The sequence below is a fragment of the Nematolebias whitei genome, chromosome 13 (assembly GCF_014905685.2).
Source record: "Nematolebias whitei isolate Nwh7 chromosome 13, NemWhi1, whole genome shotgun sequence".
Taxonomy (NCBI): domain Eukaryota; kingdom Metazoa; phylum Chordata; class Actinopteri; order Cyprinodontiformes; family Rivulidae; genus Nematolebias; species Nematolebias whitei.
The window spans coordinates 4,004,709-4,019,267 of NC_056510.1; the positions used below are offsets into that span (position 1 = coordinate 4,004,709).

General features: G+C 39.9%; 2 protein-coding genes across 3 annotated transcripts in view; one reads left to right on the top strand and one right to left on the bottom strand.

Annotated features, from left to right (window-relative positions):
- The window catches only part of hspbap1 (hspb associated protein 1), a 13,497-nt gene extending 6,903 nt beyond the window's left edge, over positions 1-6,594 (bottom strand). The window contains exons 1-4 of one of the 2 annotated variants that reach the window (XM_037686783.1): positions 6,552-6,594; positions 4,712-4,932; positions 2,792-2,970; positions 253-389 (exon numbers count right to left, since the gene is read on the bottom strand). In XM_037686783.1, coding sequence (XP_037542711.1) covers positions 253-389; positions 2,792-2,970; positions 4,712-4,907 — 512 coding nt within the window. In that variant the 5' untranslated portion in view covers positions 4,908-4,932; positions 6,552-6,594. Of the gene's footprint in view, positions 1-252; positions 390-2,791; positions 2,971-4,711; positions 4,933-6,485; positions 6,525-6,551 lie in introns of those variants that run through there. The other variant, XM_037686784.1, reaches the window with a different exon arrangement.
- A 307-nt stretch (positions 6,595-6,901) lies between these two features.
- slc49a4 (solute carrier family 49 member 4) overlaps positions 6,902-14,559 on the top strand; it is a 59,742-nt gene continuing 52,084 nt past the window's right edge. The window contains exons 1-2 of the mRNA XM_037686785.1: positions 6,902-7,196; positions 12,079-12,172. Of these exons, the coding sequence (XP_037542713.1) occupies positions 6,902-7,196; positions 12,079-12,172 (389 nt within the window). The remainder of the gene's footprint in view (positions 7,197-12,078; positions 12,173-14,559) is intronic.

Genomic DNA, 14,559 nt, shown 5'->3' on the forward strand with positions numbered 1-14,559 from the left:
ATTTGTTTGTGTACTTCCTGTATATCTGTGTGTACTTCCTGTATATCAGTATGTGTACTTCCTGTATATTCGTGTGTACTTCCTGTATATCCGTGTGCACTTCCTGCATATCTGTGTAACCTGTCCTGAAACTCTGACCTTGCCAGTAAATACTGGTTAAAAATCTTCTCCTGCTGTCGAGTGTTTCTCCTTTCCAGTAAGAAAAGCGAGAATATTTTTCTCTACAAAGCCGCCACGTGTTGATCTCCTTACCGTCCCTGGACCTGCAGCACCAGGTTAAAGCCGTACGTGTCCAGGTGGCACGGTGTGTTCGCCCCCTCTGTGCCGATCCATAAAGTGCTCTCTTTACCATCGCGCCCCTCAAAGCCAAACTGGGACCATTTTACGTCCTGCGGAGAAGTCACACGTCCAAATGCTGAACCTGAACTATTAACATCCATTTACTGTGAACGTTTCCAAATCATTCTATTAAAATCCAATTTTTCTTCTGGAAGTCTTTTGGAACGTAACTCGTTCCACAATTTTTGTCCCATCTCAACCGTTCGTAACATTCTGGACATTCATCTCATTCAGGACATTCATCTCATTCAGGACATTCCTCCTGAGACTTTGGGATTGGTGTCATTTTTACTTTTTGAAACGTTCATTTTCTTTTAGCCACGTTTGTCTCATTGAAAAACAACGGAGCGCTCTTCACATCCTTCAAACTCTTTGGTCTGCTCATTTCACCTAATTTAATTTTGTCAAATGTTCAGATTCTTTCTGCTAATTTCAGCTTTTTGTGCTCTTTCAGATACTTTTTGCATAAATTCAGCTTTTCAGCTACGTTTGAGGTATTTTTCTTCTAATTTTAGTTGTTTTTTCTGCCTTTTTCTTGATAATGCCCACCTTTGTTGCACTTCTTTCTAATAATTTCAACTTTTTATGAAACTTTCAGCCTCTTTCTGTTAATTTCAGCCCCACCCCCATTTCAGTTTCTTTTTTGTTAATATCAGATTTTATATCATCTATTCTGCCTCTCTCTGCCGGTTTGTAGCTTATTCTGGTCATTTCTGCTCTGTTCAGCCTTTTCTAAACATTTCTGCTGCTTTCCACTTTAATTTTCCTGCTTTCATCAAACGTCAGCTGTTCAAATTCACCTCACGTTAACAGTTTAGCCACGAAACCTTTTCAGCCTGGATTCAGCAGCTTTCAGTAATAAGCACTCACACTGCATTTTCACAGGAAAGGCAATTTATCTAGTTATTAACTAACTGATATTATTATTATTATTCGCTTTGGTTCATTTGTTTCATAAAAATGATATAAAATGGAAAGAAGGTTCATATTTCCACAAATGTCCCTACTCTTGACAGAAGTGTCAGCTCACCTCATCAGGATGTATTAATAGTGACTAATGAAGCTGTCTGGGTAGAAAAAGAAAGTCGGCTGCAGAATTGTCATTTTCCAGAGAAAACGAATCGTCATTCTTGCGCTGTCAGAGAACAAATATGCAGCCATCACAAAAGGATCCTGAATAATAAAGTCATTACTCTGTGTGAAAGCAGCTGTAAGTGACAGACCGGCCAATTTAGCCTTCGGGAAGCTTTTGTTGCAGCTCTATTTATCCTGTAAAGCCAACGTGTCCCTGTCTTACAAGCGTGAATGTCAGTAAGTAATAACCACAGGTGGATGCCCAATAACAATTTATCACAAAGATAAAAATGTAAAAAATAAAAAAAAACTTGCAGCAGGGGCTTAAAGGACGGTACTTTTATGTCACGATGAGAACGAGGACTGCAGCTAATAGAATGTCGTCGCTGCGGGGAAGAAATTTAACATTTAAATTGGAAAATGTCAAATAAAACTCAAAAATGTTAGAATAAGATTAAAAACCGGAGCAAGATGCTTTGGCTTCTTTACTTAATTGCCAGTTTTTAAAGGAATAGTTCAGGCAGATTGAAGTTGGGTTAGTGGAAAGGTTATGAACAGTTAATATCTTACCTGTTGCAGGTAGCTTATTGAACAGCCTCAGTTTGGAGAAATAGTTTGTTTCTGAATGTATGACTGAGCAAATGGTAGGCCAAGGCAAAACTACCCACCTGTGTGTTTAAACATAACTAGTCTCATTTTATAGTAGTTCATGTAAACACTATTGTTTGAACCTTCTGACCCCCACAGTTTTACAGTATGCAGTTTTTACACAAATGATGTAGCTATTTAGACAGGAGCAGCTTTGGTGATGCTTTAAATCATTGAAATAGAGAATATAGATCTACACTGAGGAGCCTAATTTAAATTAGTTTTTGACAAGCGGTACGCCGGTGTCCTCCGCCGCAGAGAACAGCGAATGTTTGTAGTTTTTGAGATGAGTGTTGAACAGGGAATGATGATTTTGGTGCAAGATATTCAAATGGGTAGGAGTTACACTGTGCAGAAGAACAGAGGGAGGTTTATTTTTGATTGTCCGAGGATGTGGAGGGAGCGATTTTACCCTTGACCAGACATAACGGTGTATCCGGGGGGGGGTCAGTGGTGGCCTTGACCACCATACAGTCATTTTCAGTCGCCCCAATCATTTGAGGAAACTATACTTTAAAGCAATATACAAACTAGAAAGCATAGCTTCCTAAAACGATTGAGGTGGCAATTTACATATTGACATGGCGGTGGCCATCTTGGATTTTGACTTGGCAACCCAATTTTTGAGTGAACTTTTTACACCTGCTACCGTACGGGTCTTTTCATGCATAAAAACATCACTCGAACAAGCTACTGACCAGAGTGCATTTACAAGCAGCTGTATGATTACCTCGAACATAAAAGGCTGGTCTTGAAACAGCATTGCGATGTACTTGTAATCAGCATAAGCCCAGTACTCTGAGTAGGAATACTCAGAAAAAGGTCCCACATCCGTCCGACCCCGAGTCCAGTGAAGAAACTGAGCCACGGTGGCTTCGATGTAGGAACACTGAGTCTCAAATAGGGGGGCTAAAGAGTGGAGGACAAATAAACAGATAAGACACTGAATAATCACTGGAAGACTTGCAGTAAACCATTTCAGCTGACGATGGTAAGATAACACTCTTAATGTAGAAGCGTCTCAGCACTGTGCATCATCAAAGGTCAAGTATTTTTAATCTAGGCTTTTTAAAATCTCAGTACACAAATTGCAGCTATGGCAGACATGTGGCCTTTATAATCCCCGGTAACAAATGCCTTCCTGTCATTTGGTGCAGCTGATAAAGATCAATTCAGTTAACGAGGTTTGATCAGATGACGCTCTGTCGTTTACGAGACAAGTCATCTGTCACGGCGCCAAACGGAAAGCTAAATACAGATGTTACTAAAGTACATTGTATAAAATATAAAAAATAAACAAAGTGCAATAAGAAGCAAATTAATCTTTATTTGTATGTAAAGTAGCAAACGACATGTTTTACATTAAAGCTGAGATTTTTTTATTTATTTCAAACTTAGAATTTGATTTGATGCCAACAATTTACAGTCTCCTCTGATGTGACAACTGGGACCAATATAAACTAGCCCCCCTGCTCTTTGGACAAATAACCAAACTGAATGCAACATTGTTGTTGCAATGAACTGCTTGAGCTGCAATAAATCCAACACACGTACGTGTTAAGTGCCACATATTCTGTTTTTTATGCTAATATTATATTTGGTCGATCCATTGGACTGCCTACCCCTGGTTTAGACGATAGTGATGACAAAAGAGAATAGAAGGAGTGGGAAAATGTCCGAGTGGGGCCAAGACCAAGGTGAAACCTCACGTCTCAAAACTTTTATAGCCATTATTGTGACAGATGTTTCATAAACCTTTTTATTGCAGTTATCTATTTCACAGTTATTCCAGTGGAAATATTGAAATATTGCCACAAGAAGTGACCCAGAAGTGCTACAGCTAGATGCTGCCATTTGAGTGTGAAAATAACCATAAATTTCTAACTTTTTAAAAAGGTGTTGGTCTGAACTGATATGAAATGTTTTAGATTGGAGTTGTTTTTAAAATGGTCAAATCTTGCCCCTGCTTGGACTAGCCGTTAGCTCGTCAATCCAGAATCAAGGTCGGTGTCCCCAAACTGAGGTCAACGTAAGAGCTATCTAACAGATATTAAGTATTCATAACACTTTAAGGGAAATACTTAAAATAACAATATTTCTTTAAAAATGAGCCTCATTTCAGAAAATGCGACAAACTTTCTGAATCCTAATCAATTTTCTTTTGAATATCAATCCATAATTGAGAAATAAACGGTGTTCTTGAAATAAAAAAGTAATTTTCTCAAATAAATGTTTATTTTTTAAGCGGTATTGACTGACAACTTGTAATTTAAGTCCATTTAATACTGACTGTTGGTCTTGTCCTTGCATACACAAGAAACGTCAGAATTTTGTGATTAGTTTAACGTCAAACACTGTAGAAAATAAAATGCTTAAATTTTATATTTTACATTGGCAAACAATTTTTTTAAGCAGAATTTTTTCCTAAAACCAATAATTAATCAAACAGGTGTGTTATCCTCCAGGTAATGCATCCAATTCAAATAAATGACAGCATGGTGCGTACTTTTCAAATTGAATTGTGCAATAAATAAATTATTGACACATTATTTTATTCCGATCGGTTCATCTGGTTTTGCTGTGTTCATTTCCAGATGTTTAATATGTCAGGAATGACAGTGCAGCTCTGTGGGAATTAATTTGATCTTACTGTTCGTGGCCTCTCTTCTTCCCAGTCGGAATTGGACGAGCCTGTCACGAAGGCTGCTGGACAGATGCTCTGCAGTCCAGTGGAGAGCGGGCCAACCGCACGTCATGTTTAAGAAAACTGCAGGCTGCTGCAAATGATGCAAAACTCTCTGGGCCTCCGCAGGACTGAAGGGATTAACGGGGGTCATGGCGGCCATGGCAAACGTTCTTGCAGTTAGCAGACTGCAACACAGGACGAAGACAGAGATTAGATGATTTAGATTGTGTTAAGTTAGATACTAATCATGGAAACTAAGCCAGCGTGTTCTATATGAGACACGCCTTTCATCAGAAGCAGGTTTTCTTTTTATACGAGGCAAACAGTAAAAACTACAAAATCTAATGTAGTTATAGCAAAACATGTGGCACAAACGAGATTTGTAATTTTTGTAGCTTCAGGTTTCTGCAGTGACAGCTCACTGTTTTTCAGATTATTGTTCAGTGATCAGAAACATTAATTTAATGAAGAGTGCATTAACTTAAAAAGTTCATTTTAAACCATTTTAAATACATTTAAAAAAAAATAGTCTAGTACTAAATTATTGGCAAATTTCATAAATACAGAGGACGCTACAAAAGAATAGAAATAAAACCACTTTATCATCTTATTAGCAGATTAATTGTTTTAAGAAGCAGATGTTGGAATATTTATCTTCTTGTGAAAGCAATGGGAAGCAGGCAACAATCGTTGCCTGCATCAATGGGCTCACATGACATGACAAAAGTTTCTGCAACACGTATTTCACCTAAAACGATTTCTGAATCGTCGATAACGTTAAGGTACAAATTGTGATGGATTCATGATGTTCACGAGTGTCCAGCAAGCGTCAGGACTATCTCCTCCAGAGGAAAGCACAATAGAATTGTGTTGCCACCAGAGCAGAGCTCAACATCTGTAGAAGCTGGCGTGAGAGCATCTGCACACTAGTCAAAGGACCACAAAGAAGCGGCTTGTTTCCAAGAAACTCAAAGTAAAATGAACGGACAGGAGCAAAGTTATTTTCTAAGACCCTTCCAGTCCAATTGTTTGGGACACCTAGAAAACCATTTGTTTGAAGGAAAAATATCAGCTCTACCTTGAGCCCTGTGTCAAATTAATATTGAAGTGGTATTCTGATACAATGCATGTGCGGGGTGCTTCTCATCCAGGTGACGGGACTTTTTAATGTCGCCCAGAACACCATGAATGGCGTCAAAACACTTTCTTTAATCAATCCAGGTATGATTTTGTAAACTGTGTAGCTCTCAGCCTGACAGAGGTTTGATTTAAGGCAAAAATTAGCACAAAAATGTACAAAATAACAATGTTGGCTGTGGAAATCACCAGATCTTAACCTTAGAGAAAACCTGTAATCAGTCATAAGTAAATGGACAAGCAGAAGCCAAATAACTGATAAAACAATAGATCACTTTCTTACAACTATCTTATGCCAATAATTTACAAGCCTTATTGTCCTATTCTGAGCATTTTTTGTATTCACCGTCTGATTCAATATAATTTAATTTAGCTACTACTTTTAAATAGCATTTGTGTTTAAAGTCATTTTATTTTAATATTCAACTTTATTAAACTCTTCACGCTGTAGCTAAATCGCTAACCTTAAGCTAATGTGTTGTCAAAGTTAGACAACACACACAAAGCAACTTTTTTTATTTATTTGAGTGCAAAATTATAAATCAAACACTGAGACCCTCAGCTCTAATGTATTTAATCATTTAAGAATATAAAATACAACCGATGTTGTTAGCTAGCTTCAGGCTATGGACCTAGCTCCGTACAATGAAGAGAAACGGAGACTCACCCGTCACCTTTCACTGACACGTGCGCCTGAACTTTTGGCGGATGTAAACAAAAGTCACATGACACTGAACGTTTTCATTTCAACGTAATGCTCCATTTTGGCTCAGCACGCGCTGCGCCTCGGTTAAACCAACGCAAGCCGGAACCAAAATGTCCGCTCAGGAGGAGCAGTTTCCGTGTTACGCACCGCTTCCGTTCTGACATGCGCAGTAAAGTATCACAAACAAGAACGAGGCCAGTCGTCTGTTTTGGTTTGTGTTGTCAACGGAATCTGAGCGTTGCGTCAATTTCCTACTACAGAACCGCCGCTAAACCCGGAATCTGGTCATTAAACGGACAACAGCAACTACCATGGGTGCTGGGTCGAGCACCGAAGCGGAAAGGGAGCCCCTTCTCGGTCCGGCTTACGTGGGGACGAACACCCAGCCGGTCCACAGCCGAGTTTACGGCCGAAGATGGCTGGTTCTGACCCTGTTTTCCCTGCTGGGTCTACTGCAGGGGATGGTGTGGAACTTCTGGGGTCCCATTGAGAACTCAGCCGTTCAGGCTTATGGATTCAGCAAGTCTGACATCGCGGTTCTGGTGCTGTGGGGCCCAGTGGGCTTCATCCCCTGGTTGCTGTTTATGTGGTTAATGGATAAAAAGGGTAAGCAGTTCTAACTGTGACCGGTTTCATCTTGTTTGACTCTTTCTCTGTTCGTTTAGATTTTTAATGGGTGTTTGCTGGACGGTTATTAAAATATAACCGCTTCAAACAATAAGTCCCTATATAATTATGCGTTTGAGGTAGGGTGAATTACAAAACGTGTGTTTAGAAATCGATTATCAATACAATACAACTTTATTTATAAAGCCCTTTAAAAACATCACCGTTGGCCACCAACACAAGCATATAAAACTGTAAAATCATCTGAAACCGTAAAAGTAATGAGCTGTTAAAATCAGAAACCAGTAAAACAAATAAATCTAATTAGATTTGATACTGGATCTGATAACTCAAGTAGGTCACAATGCCAGTTCACTCAGAGGAACTCAGGTGACAAAATGTTTTGTTTTCCACATTTCAAAACCGCTGTGAAGTTTATACAAGCTGAACTCACATGCAAATCATTCTCCCTGGTAAGGGTTGTTGAGATCTTTTCACTTTCAAGCGCAGCTCTGTAAAGATCGTCGTCAGCAAAACGGTTGATCCACTAGGAGAAGGTGCTGTTTACAAGACTGAGTTTATTGCTGCTCCTCAAACTGAAGAAGTCTTTTGGATGAAAGACGAAACGTCTCAACAAGAAGAACCCATCCAGAGGACCTGACTCAACTTTTGTAGATTTTTCTACCTGGATTATTGAGCATGCATCAGGATCTTTAAAGATTAATTTGAGAAACAAAAGGTCTCCAACAAACAAGAGTAGTCCCCTTTTAGGATCATCTTCACATGAAAAACAGTTTTGCGGAGAAGTTCTCATTTCAGCTGAAGAGCTGGCTTCACGTTTAGAGTAAAACAAGCGTTGCTGTTGGATAGAAAAGTGTTCAAAAGCTTCTTGAGCAAAGGTTCACTTTGAAAAATGACAGAACTTTTGGCGACGCGCTTTCGAGCAGTGACAAGGAGGTTTCAATAATCCTGCTTGACTTGAGACGGAGTGCTCTTTACCTAACCAGTTCCACTGACTGGTCTGACTGGCACGTGAGTGTGTAATACTGGGTGACGAAAACAGTAGCACAACAACAATCTCACGGCAAACAAGCACGAAACGTGCCAGAGAGTTACGTAACTCATCTTGTGACCTTCTTCAGGCAGTTTTGTTTTATTATGTGGCGAGCCGGCATTTGCTTCTTTTTAGGAAGTGGTAGAAAATTAACTACTAAGACAAAATAAACTAGCTGGAGATTCCCCCATTAATAAACAATACTTAAGAAAAAGTACAGTTAATTATTAACTAGGCCTGTCACGATAGTAAATGTTGCCGGGCGATTAATTGTCTCAGAAATTATTGCGATAAACGATAATATTTGAAATTTGACAATAATTAGTGATTATTGTTGAATTTAGGAAGAAATGTTTATTGTTTGTGTGTAGTGCCTTTTTTTTGTCGCCCACCGGATGGCAGTATAAGACTGAACCGAAGGATGGATAGTGAGGGAGTGAGCAGCGTGTCGCTTTCAGAAAAATGGGAGGGAGGCCCCTTGACGTGACATGGGCTGTCTGTCTTCGGTTCTCAAAATGGCGGATGCTCGATGTGGTTTGAGCTCTTTAGCCTTTGTCACACAAAGCTTTTAATACAAAATCTGTGAACTTTTTGCAGAGAAAACCAACTTTTGTCACGAAGGCACAGGTTTCAACTGAATTTTGGAGCTTTGACAAGACGGAGGTTTTTTTTTCCCCGAGGTCGGCCTGTTAGCTTAGCTCGTAGCTTAGCTTCTCAGTTTAGCTGCTTGTAACGATCCAGAAACGCGATTATGAACAGTTAAAATAGATTTAAAGAGAAAGGGAGGGGTCAGTGAAGAGCACCGGAGTTGAGCCTTTTGTCGTCGAGTGTCTTCAGTAGAAAGAGAGAGACACGAAGAAACGATAACGTCGATAAATTAAAATGAGGTTGATAATTTTCATTTATCGTGCGATTAATTGATTTATTGTTTATCGCGACAGGCCTATCCACAATACTACCGAAGCTGCACCGATCCGTCAGTCAGTCTCACGCTCCATTCTTCTCTCACGCGTGAACAAAACCCCGTTGAGATTCTGCCTCAAGTTCAAGTACGTTTTAAAGATGGGAGTTATTTTAAGATGGCTTCGCCCACTTCGGTCTCACCCCAGACTCGGACTTAGCTCATCATTCCGGTCAGAATCGAACGATTTCTCCAAACTCATGTCGTTCAGGAGATATCTACAACTGCTAATACGTGTGTAGTCTGAAAATAAAGACGTATGAAATTAGGCATTCTATTTAGTCTTCACAAATCGCACGGAGCGTGACTTTGTTGACAACACCGTGGTTGCCTCAGACTTGAACCGTGTCGGTGTTTTCGTGCATATCTGTGTGTGAGCTCGACTTGTTGACGCGCACGCGGAGACAATGACTCGGCTCAAACGCCTCTGGGGGGAGCAGGCGTTGCTCCCTGCTCAGAGCTCCCCCTTCCTCAAAGGTGGAAACTGCTGATGAGCAACAAAACACAAGTGGCCACAAAAGAGAAATCTTGCAAATTGTGAAGCTGCGAAGACGTAGCGTTGACAGAAATTAAAATTAATGTAACTTCTAATCTATCTAATCTAGTTGTTTAATGATGAAGCTTTTATATGTCACTGTGCTCTTTGATGCTTTTGTTAGTAAGAAAAATCTGGAATAACTAATTTTCTTTTTAGCTCATGAAGAAAAAACAGAAGAGGCAACAAAAATTGTGAATTAAAAAAAATGTCTTTTTATGTTTTAAAACTTTTTTATTTTACTAGAAAAAAAACACTTCACTAGATTTTGTCTGTGTTTTCAGGAGACATGAATTAAGGTTAAATCTGAGTTTTATCAAACTGTTTCTCTTTACCACTCTCATGAATCTTAGACCGGTAAAGAACTCGGGCGACAGTTCCTTCGTCCATCTCACCTGCTGAAGCTCCTCGGTGGTCCCAGGTGTCTTGGTGGTCTCTCACGGTTGCCCAGTTTGTGAGGACATCGTCCTCTTGGTAGATTTACACATGTCCCATATTCCATATGTTTAGGACCATAAAGTCATTTTCTCTCCATCCCCTAACTGTTCAATAATCTTTTCTCTGAGCTGAATTAGGACATTCCCTTTAATTGAATATTTATGCAGTCACATATTTTCAATTACATATTTTTATTTAATTGGCATTACTCTGGAAATTACAAAATATATTTTTTATCATTTTTTGTAAAGAAGGCCAATTTTTATTGACCACGACTGATGACAGCAATAAATACATTAAACATCCAAAGGGGTGAGTACTTTTTATGGGTACTGTATTAGTGGGACGGCATGGTGGTTCAGTTGGTAGAGCTGTTGCCTATCAGTTAGAAGGTCGCTGGTTCAAATCCCAGTCCAGGGGCCTTTCTGTGTGGAAAAAAGGTTTGTAAGCACAATTACCCAGGTAGATACGTTCCGTGTTGCGTGGGTTTTCTCCGGGTACTCCGGTTTCCTCCTACAGACCAAAAACACGCATGTTAGACTGACTGGTAACTCTAAATTATCCCTAGATGAGAGAGAGAGAATGGTTGTTTGTCTCGTTTGTCTCCATGTGTCCCTGTGATGGACTGGAGACCTGTCCAGGGTGTCCCCCGCATCTCGCACAGTGACTGCTGGACATGGGCACCAGTGACCCCCGCGACCCAACAAGGAAGTAGCAGGTAAAAGATAATGGATGTGTAATGGTGCCCAAAATCACTTTAATGGTCTTGTACTCCAGCTGTGTACGTGAATGTTGTCCAAAATGAAAGTTAAAAGCACACAGCTGATCTCGACTCTCTGTGTATTCCTGCTGATCTGAATCAGGCTGCTGTTGAAGATGTTGAACCTGTTTGCTGCTGCAGAGATTTTAACAGGTGTACTCAGTTCAGCTTGTTTAAATAAGAGCCAAGTCACAACACAGGTCATCTCAGGGCACTGAACAGAAACATTCATATATAAAAACAAGTTAACGCACTCATTCTATTTATTTATGCCTTCATATATTTATTAGCATATATCTTGGTTTATATCTTAGATTGATTGGATGTAACTGGGATCCTGTGTACACAGTTTTGTTCCACCTCATGTACCACATGTGACGCGAACGACGATAAAGAACCTTGAATGCTTGAATATAGTGACGTTGACCTAGAGACATTTTGGATGTTTCAGCGAGAGTGGCTGTTAAACTGAACTTCTTTATTCTGACAAGTCCTATTTCATCTACTGTTACACATCCTGGTTACCTGCTTCTTCCCTTCTGGTTCCTGAGGATCACTGGTGCCCGTGTCCAACTGTGACTACTGTATGTGAGGCCGGGTACGTCCTGGACAGGTCCATCACAGGGACACATAGAGACAGAGACAAACAACCATTAACTCTCTCTCACTTAGAGACAATCAGAGTTACCATCAGTCTAACATGCGTGTTTTGGTCTGTGGGAGGAAACTGGAGCACCTGGAGAAAATCTCGGCTGGGATTCAGTCTGACGACCTCCTCGCTGAGAGGCAACAGCTCTACCTACTGAGCCACTGTGCTGCCAACTTGTATTTATTTTTTTTTAATATATTTTAATTTAAAATGAATTAAAACCAGACAATGGAAACATCTTAAAATGATCAGATGCCACCGGTGTGAAGTAGGGCTGACACTGTAAAGAGACTCAACAGAAAATGAAAATATGTTGAACATTTTTACTAAATCTCCAATATATATATTTTTTTTAAACTTTTGCTGCAAAACAGAATATTTGGAATAAAAGTGCTGATGAGTGCCAGGTGGATGAAAGTTAACTCCGCCCTCTCAGTCCGTGGAGCCGTTTTATCCTGAATAAACGACCGTGTTGTGTTGTGCAGGTCTGCGGTCCTCTCTTCTCCTCTCGGCCTTCTTCATGCTGCTCGGGGCGGCTCTGCGAAGCATCCCGGTGACAGACAAGCCCCTCAGACGATGGTAAGACTCTGCACACATCACTGTAGCAGATGGTTTCAGAGGCGGAGTGGAATAAGGAGGTCGGAAAGGTTTTGAAACAGACGCAGCACGTTAGTCACCATCCACAGTACAGTCACATGACGAAGTATTTTGCAACTAAACTTGTTAGAAAAAGCTTTGCGTTATGTAATCGCTGTCTGACTTGATTAACAAGCTACATCTATAAAAATGTGCATTTCCTTCATAAATGCATTGTGAATGCTTATTGATGAATGAAAGCTGCTATCCATCCATCCATTCATTCATTTATTCATTTGTTCTCTTTACCCACTACTTCCTTTTTGAGTCGCTAGTGCTCATATCCAGCCATCACTGTGATGGACTGGAGACCTGTCCAAGGTGTCCCCCACCTCTTGCACAGTGGACAATGTCGGTGGACATGGGCACCATTGACCCCCGCAACCCAAAAGGGAAGAAGTGGGTAAAGCTGATGGATGATCTGTACCACATAGTGTGTGATAAATAATGGAAACCCGCAGAGTCATGGTATGTTGCCAACATTTACGAGTCATTTGTTTACACACAAACATCAATGAGTACATTTTGGACAGTCGATGCACATTGAGTCTAAAATAAGCCCCAGATGTAAACACAGAGGGAGAATAGGTCGAAAGCTAAAACGTTCTTCTCTCTTCTTCTTCAAAGACATGGCGATTAAAATCTGACAGAAGTAGAGTCATTTTAGTGAGGAAATCAAGCGTGGAGACGAAAGCTGCTGCTAAATATGCAAATGAGCTGTGCCGAGATATTCCCAACTGCTAATCGCCACATTTAGTTGTAAACAAAAGCAAAGATTATTTTGTAGTTTTTAAGTTTTTACACAAACCATGAAGAGTGTGAGTCCAATTAACTGCCATACAATTATTGATGCAGAATCCGTGTTAGAAGAATAAATGTATAAAACAAAAACATTGAAAAGTTCATATTTATGGATTTAAACAAAGTTCAAATCAAAACTTTCCTCTCTGTAACCTCAGCACCCCCACGATCCCGAACTCGGCTGTTCTGAGAATGCAAAGTCAGAGAGACGAAGCCAAGGTGCAGCTAGCTGACAGCTTTATCAAACACCAGATGGATGTTCCGTCACCTGGAAGAATTTTCAGCCATTTATTGTCACATTCAATTGAAATGATTCCAACCAAAGTACCGACTTTTATCCGTTTTTGCAGAAAAAAAAAAGCATCAAAGTGGACCAGCTCAAACCAATTTGACTGCCAGAGAACACGATTCTGCAAAACGCCTCAACGCTATAATAATTCCTCAGGTCTTTTGGGTCCACGCTATCAGTTTCTTTCCTTATCACGAGACCCTGACAGGGTTTGAGTGAAAAAATGTTAGAAAAAAATCCCATATTAGTGGTTTCACACTGTTTTACTCATCGGCACAGTGATACTTTTCAGAGAGAGCTCTGAAAAGGTCACTTCAATTATCAAAGGCCTTTTTAAAAAGTGAGACTATTTAAACAAGTAATCTGTCAGTTGATTTCTAATGAGCTCCACAACGAAGCAGTAAATCACATATCAACGCGTAGAGGTTATTATATTCCTATAGAATTAGTCTTAGAAGAATTATACTTGTTGGAGGTTTATTTGGATTATATCATCTTACAGAGCCCGACCGATATGGAAGTTTTGGCTATCATTGATACTGGGAGGGGAAGGCGGCCGCCAATAACTAATATATAATGTCTGAATTTTTTTTTAGCTTTGTCCACCCCCAAGAGCCTAAGAAAATGAGTGGAGTGGGGCTTTTTTATTTAGCGCAGCTATTAGCAAACATGAAGCTAAGCTAATCATATCCACGCTATACGTAGTCCCACGGTAGATTTACAAATGGTGCACTGGTCTTAAAAACAGTCTTCTTAACATGGGTTCACATTTTCTATCCTCCACTATTCACCATAAAGTTATCAAGTGTGTTATAAAAATATAAATTAAACAAAGATAGTTTAAACAGCCAGTCACGTACGGTGAAAGTCTTAATTAGTATTGACTGTAGCGGCGTTTATTTGTCTTTGCAGAGAAGTAAAGATTCAGACAAACGATGCATTTCATTGAGGACGACAAAGACGGCGTTACTAACACTGGATGTCCTCACAAATGGAAGCTCAATTCGACAGAACTAGCCGTTATAACTACTGACAACCGGGCTAATGTTGTGAAGGCGGTGCAACTAAACTCTAATCTTAGCTTGCTAACTCGAGAGGCACATAGCTAATGACAAGCAAGCTGGAGGATTGATAAGAATGTGTTGTTGATTTATTTTAAATGTACAGATCATTTAAAATAAACTTACCACGATCCTCAGACTGACGAAGCCTCTTGGATGAGGGGCGAAACGTTTCTTTT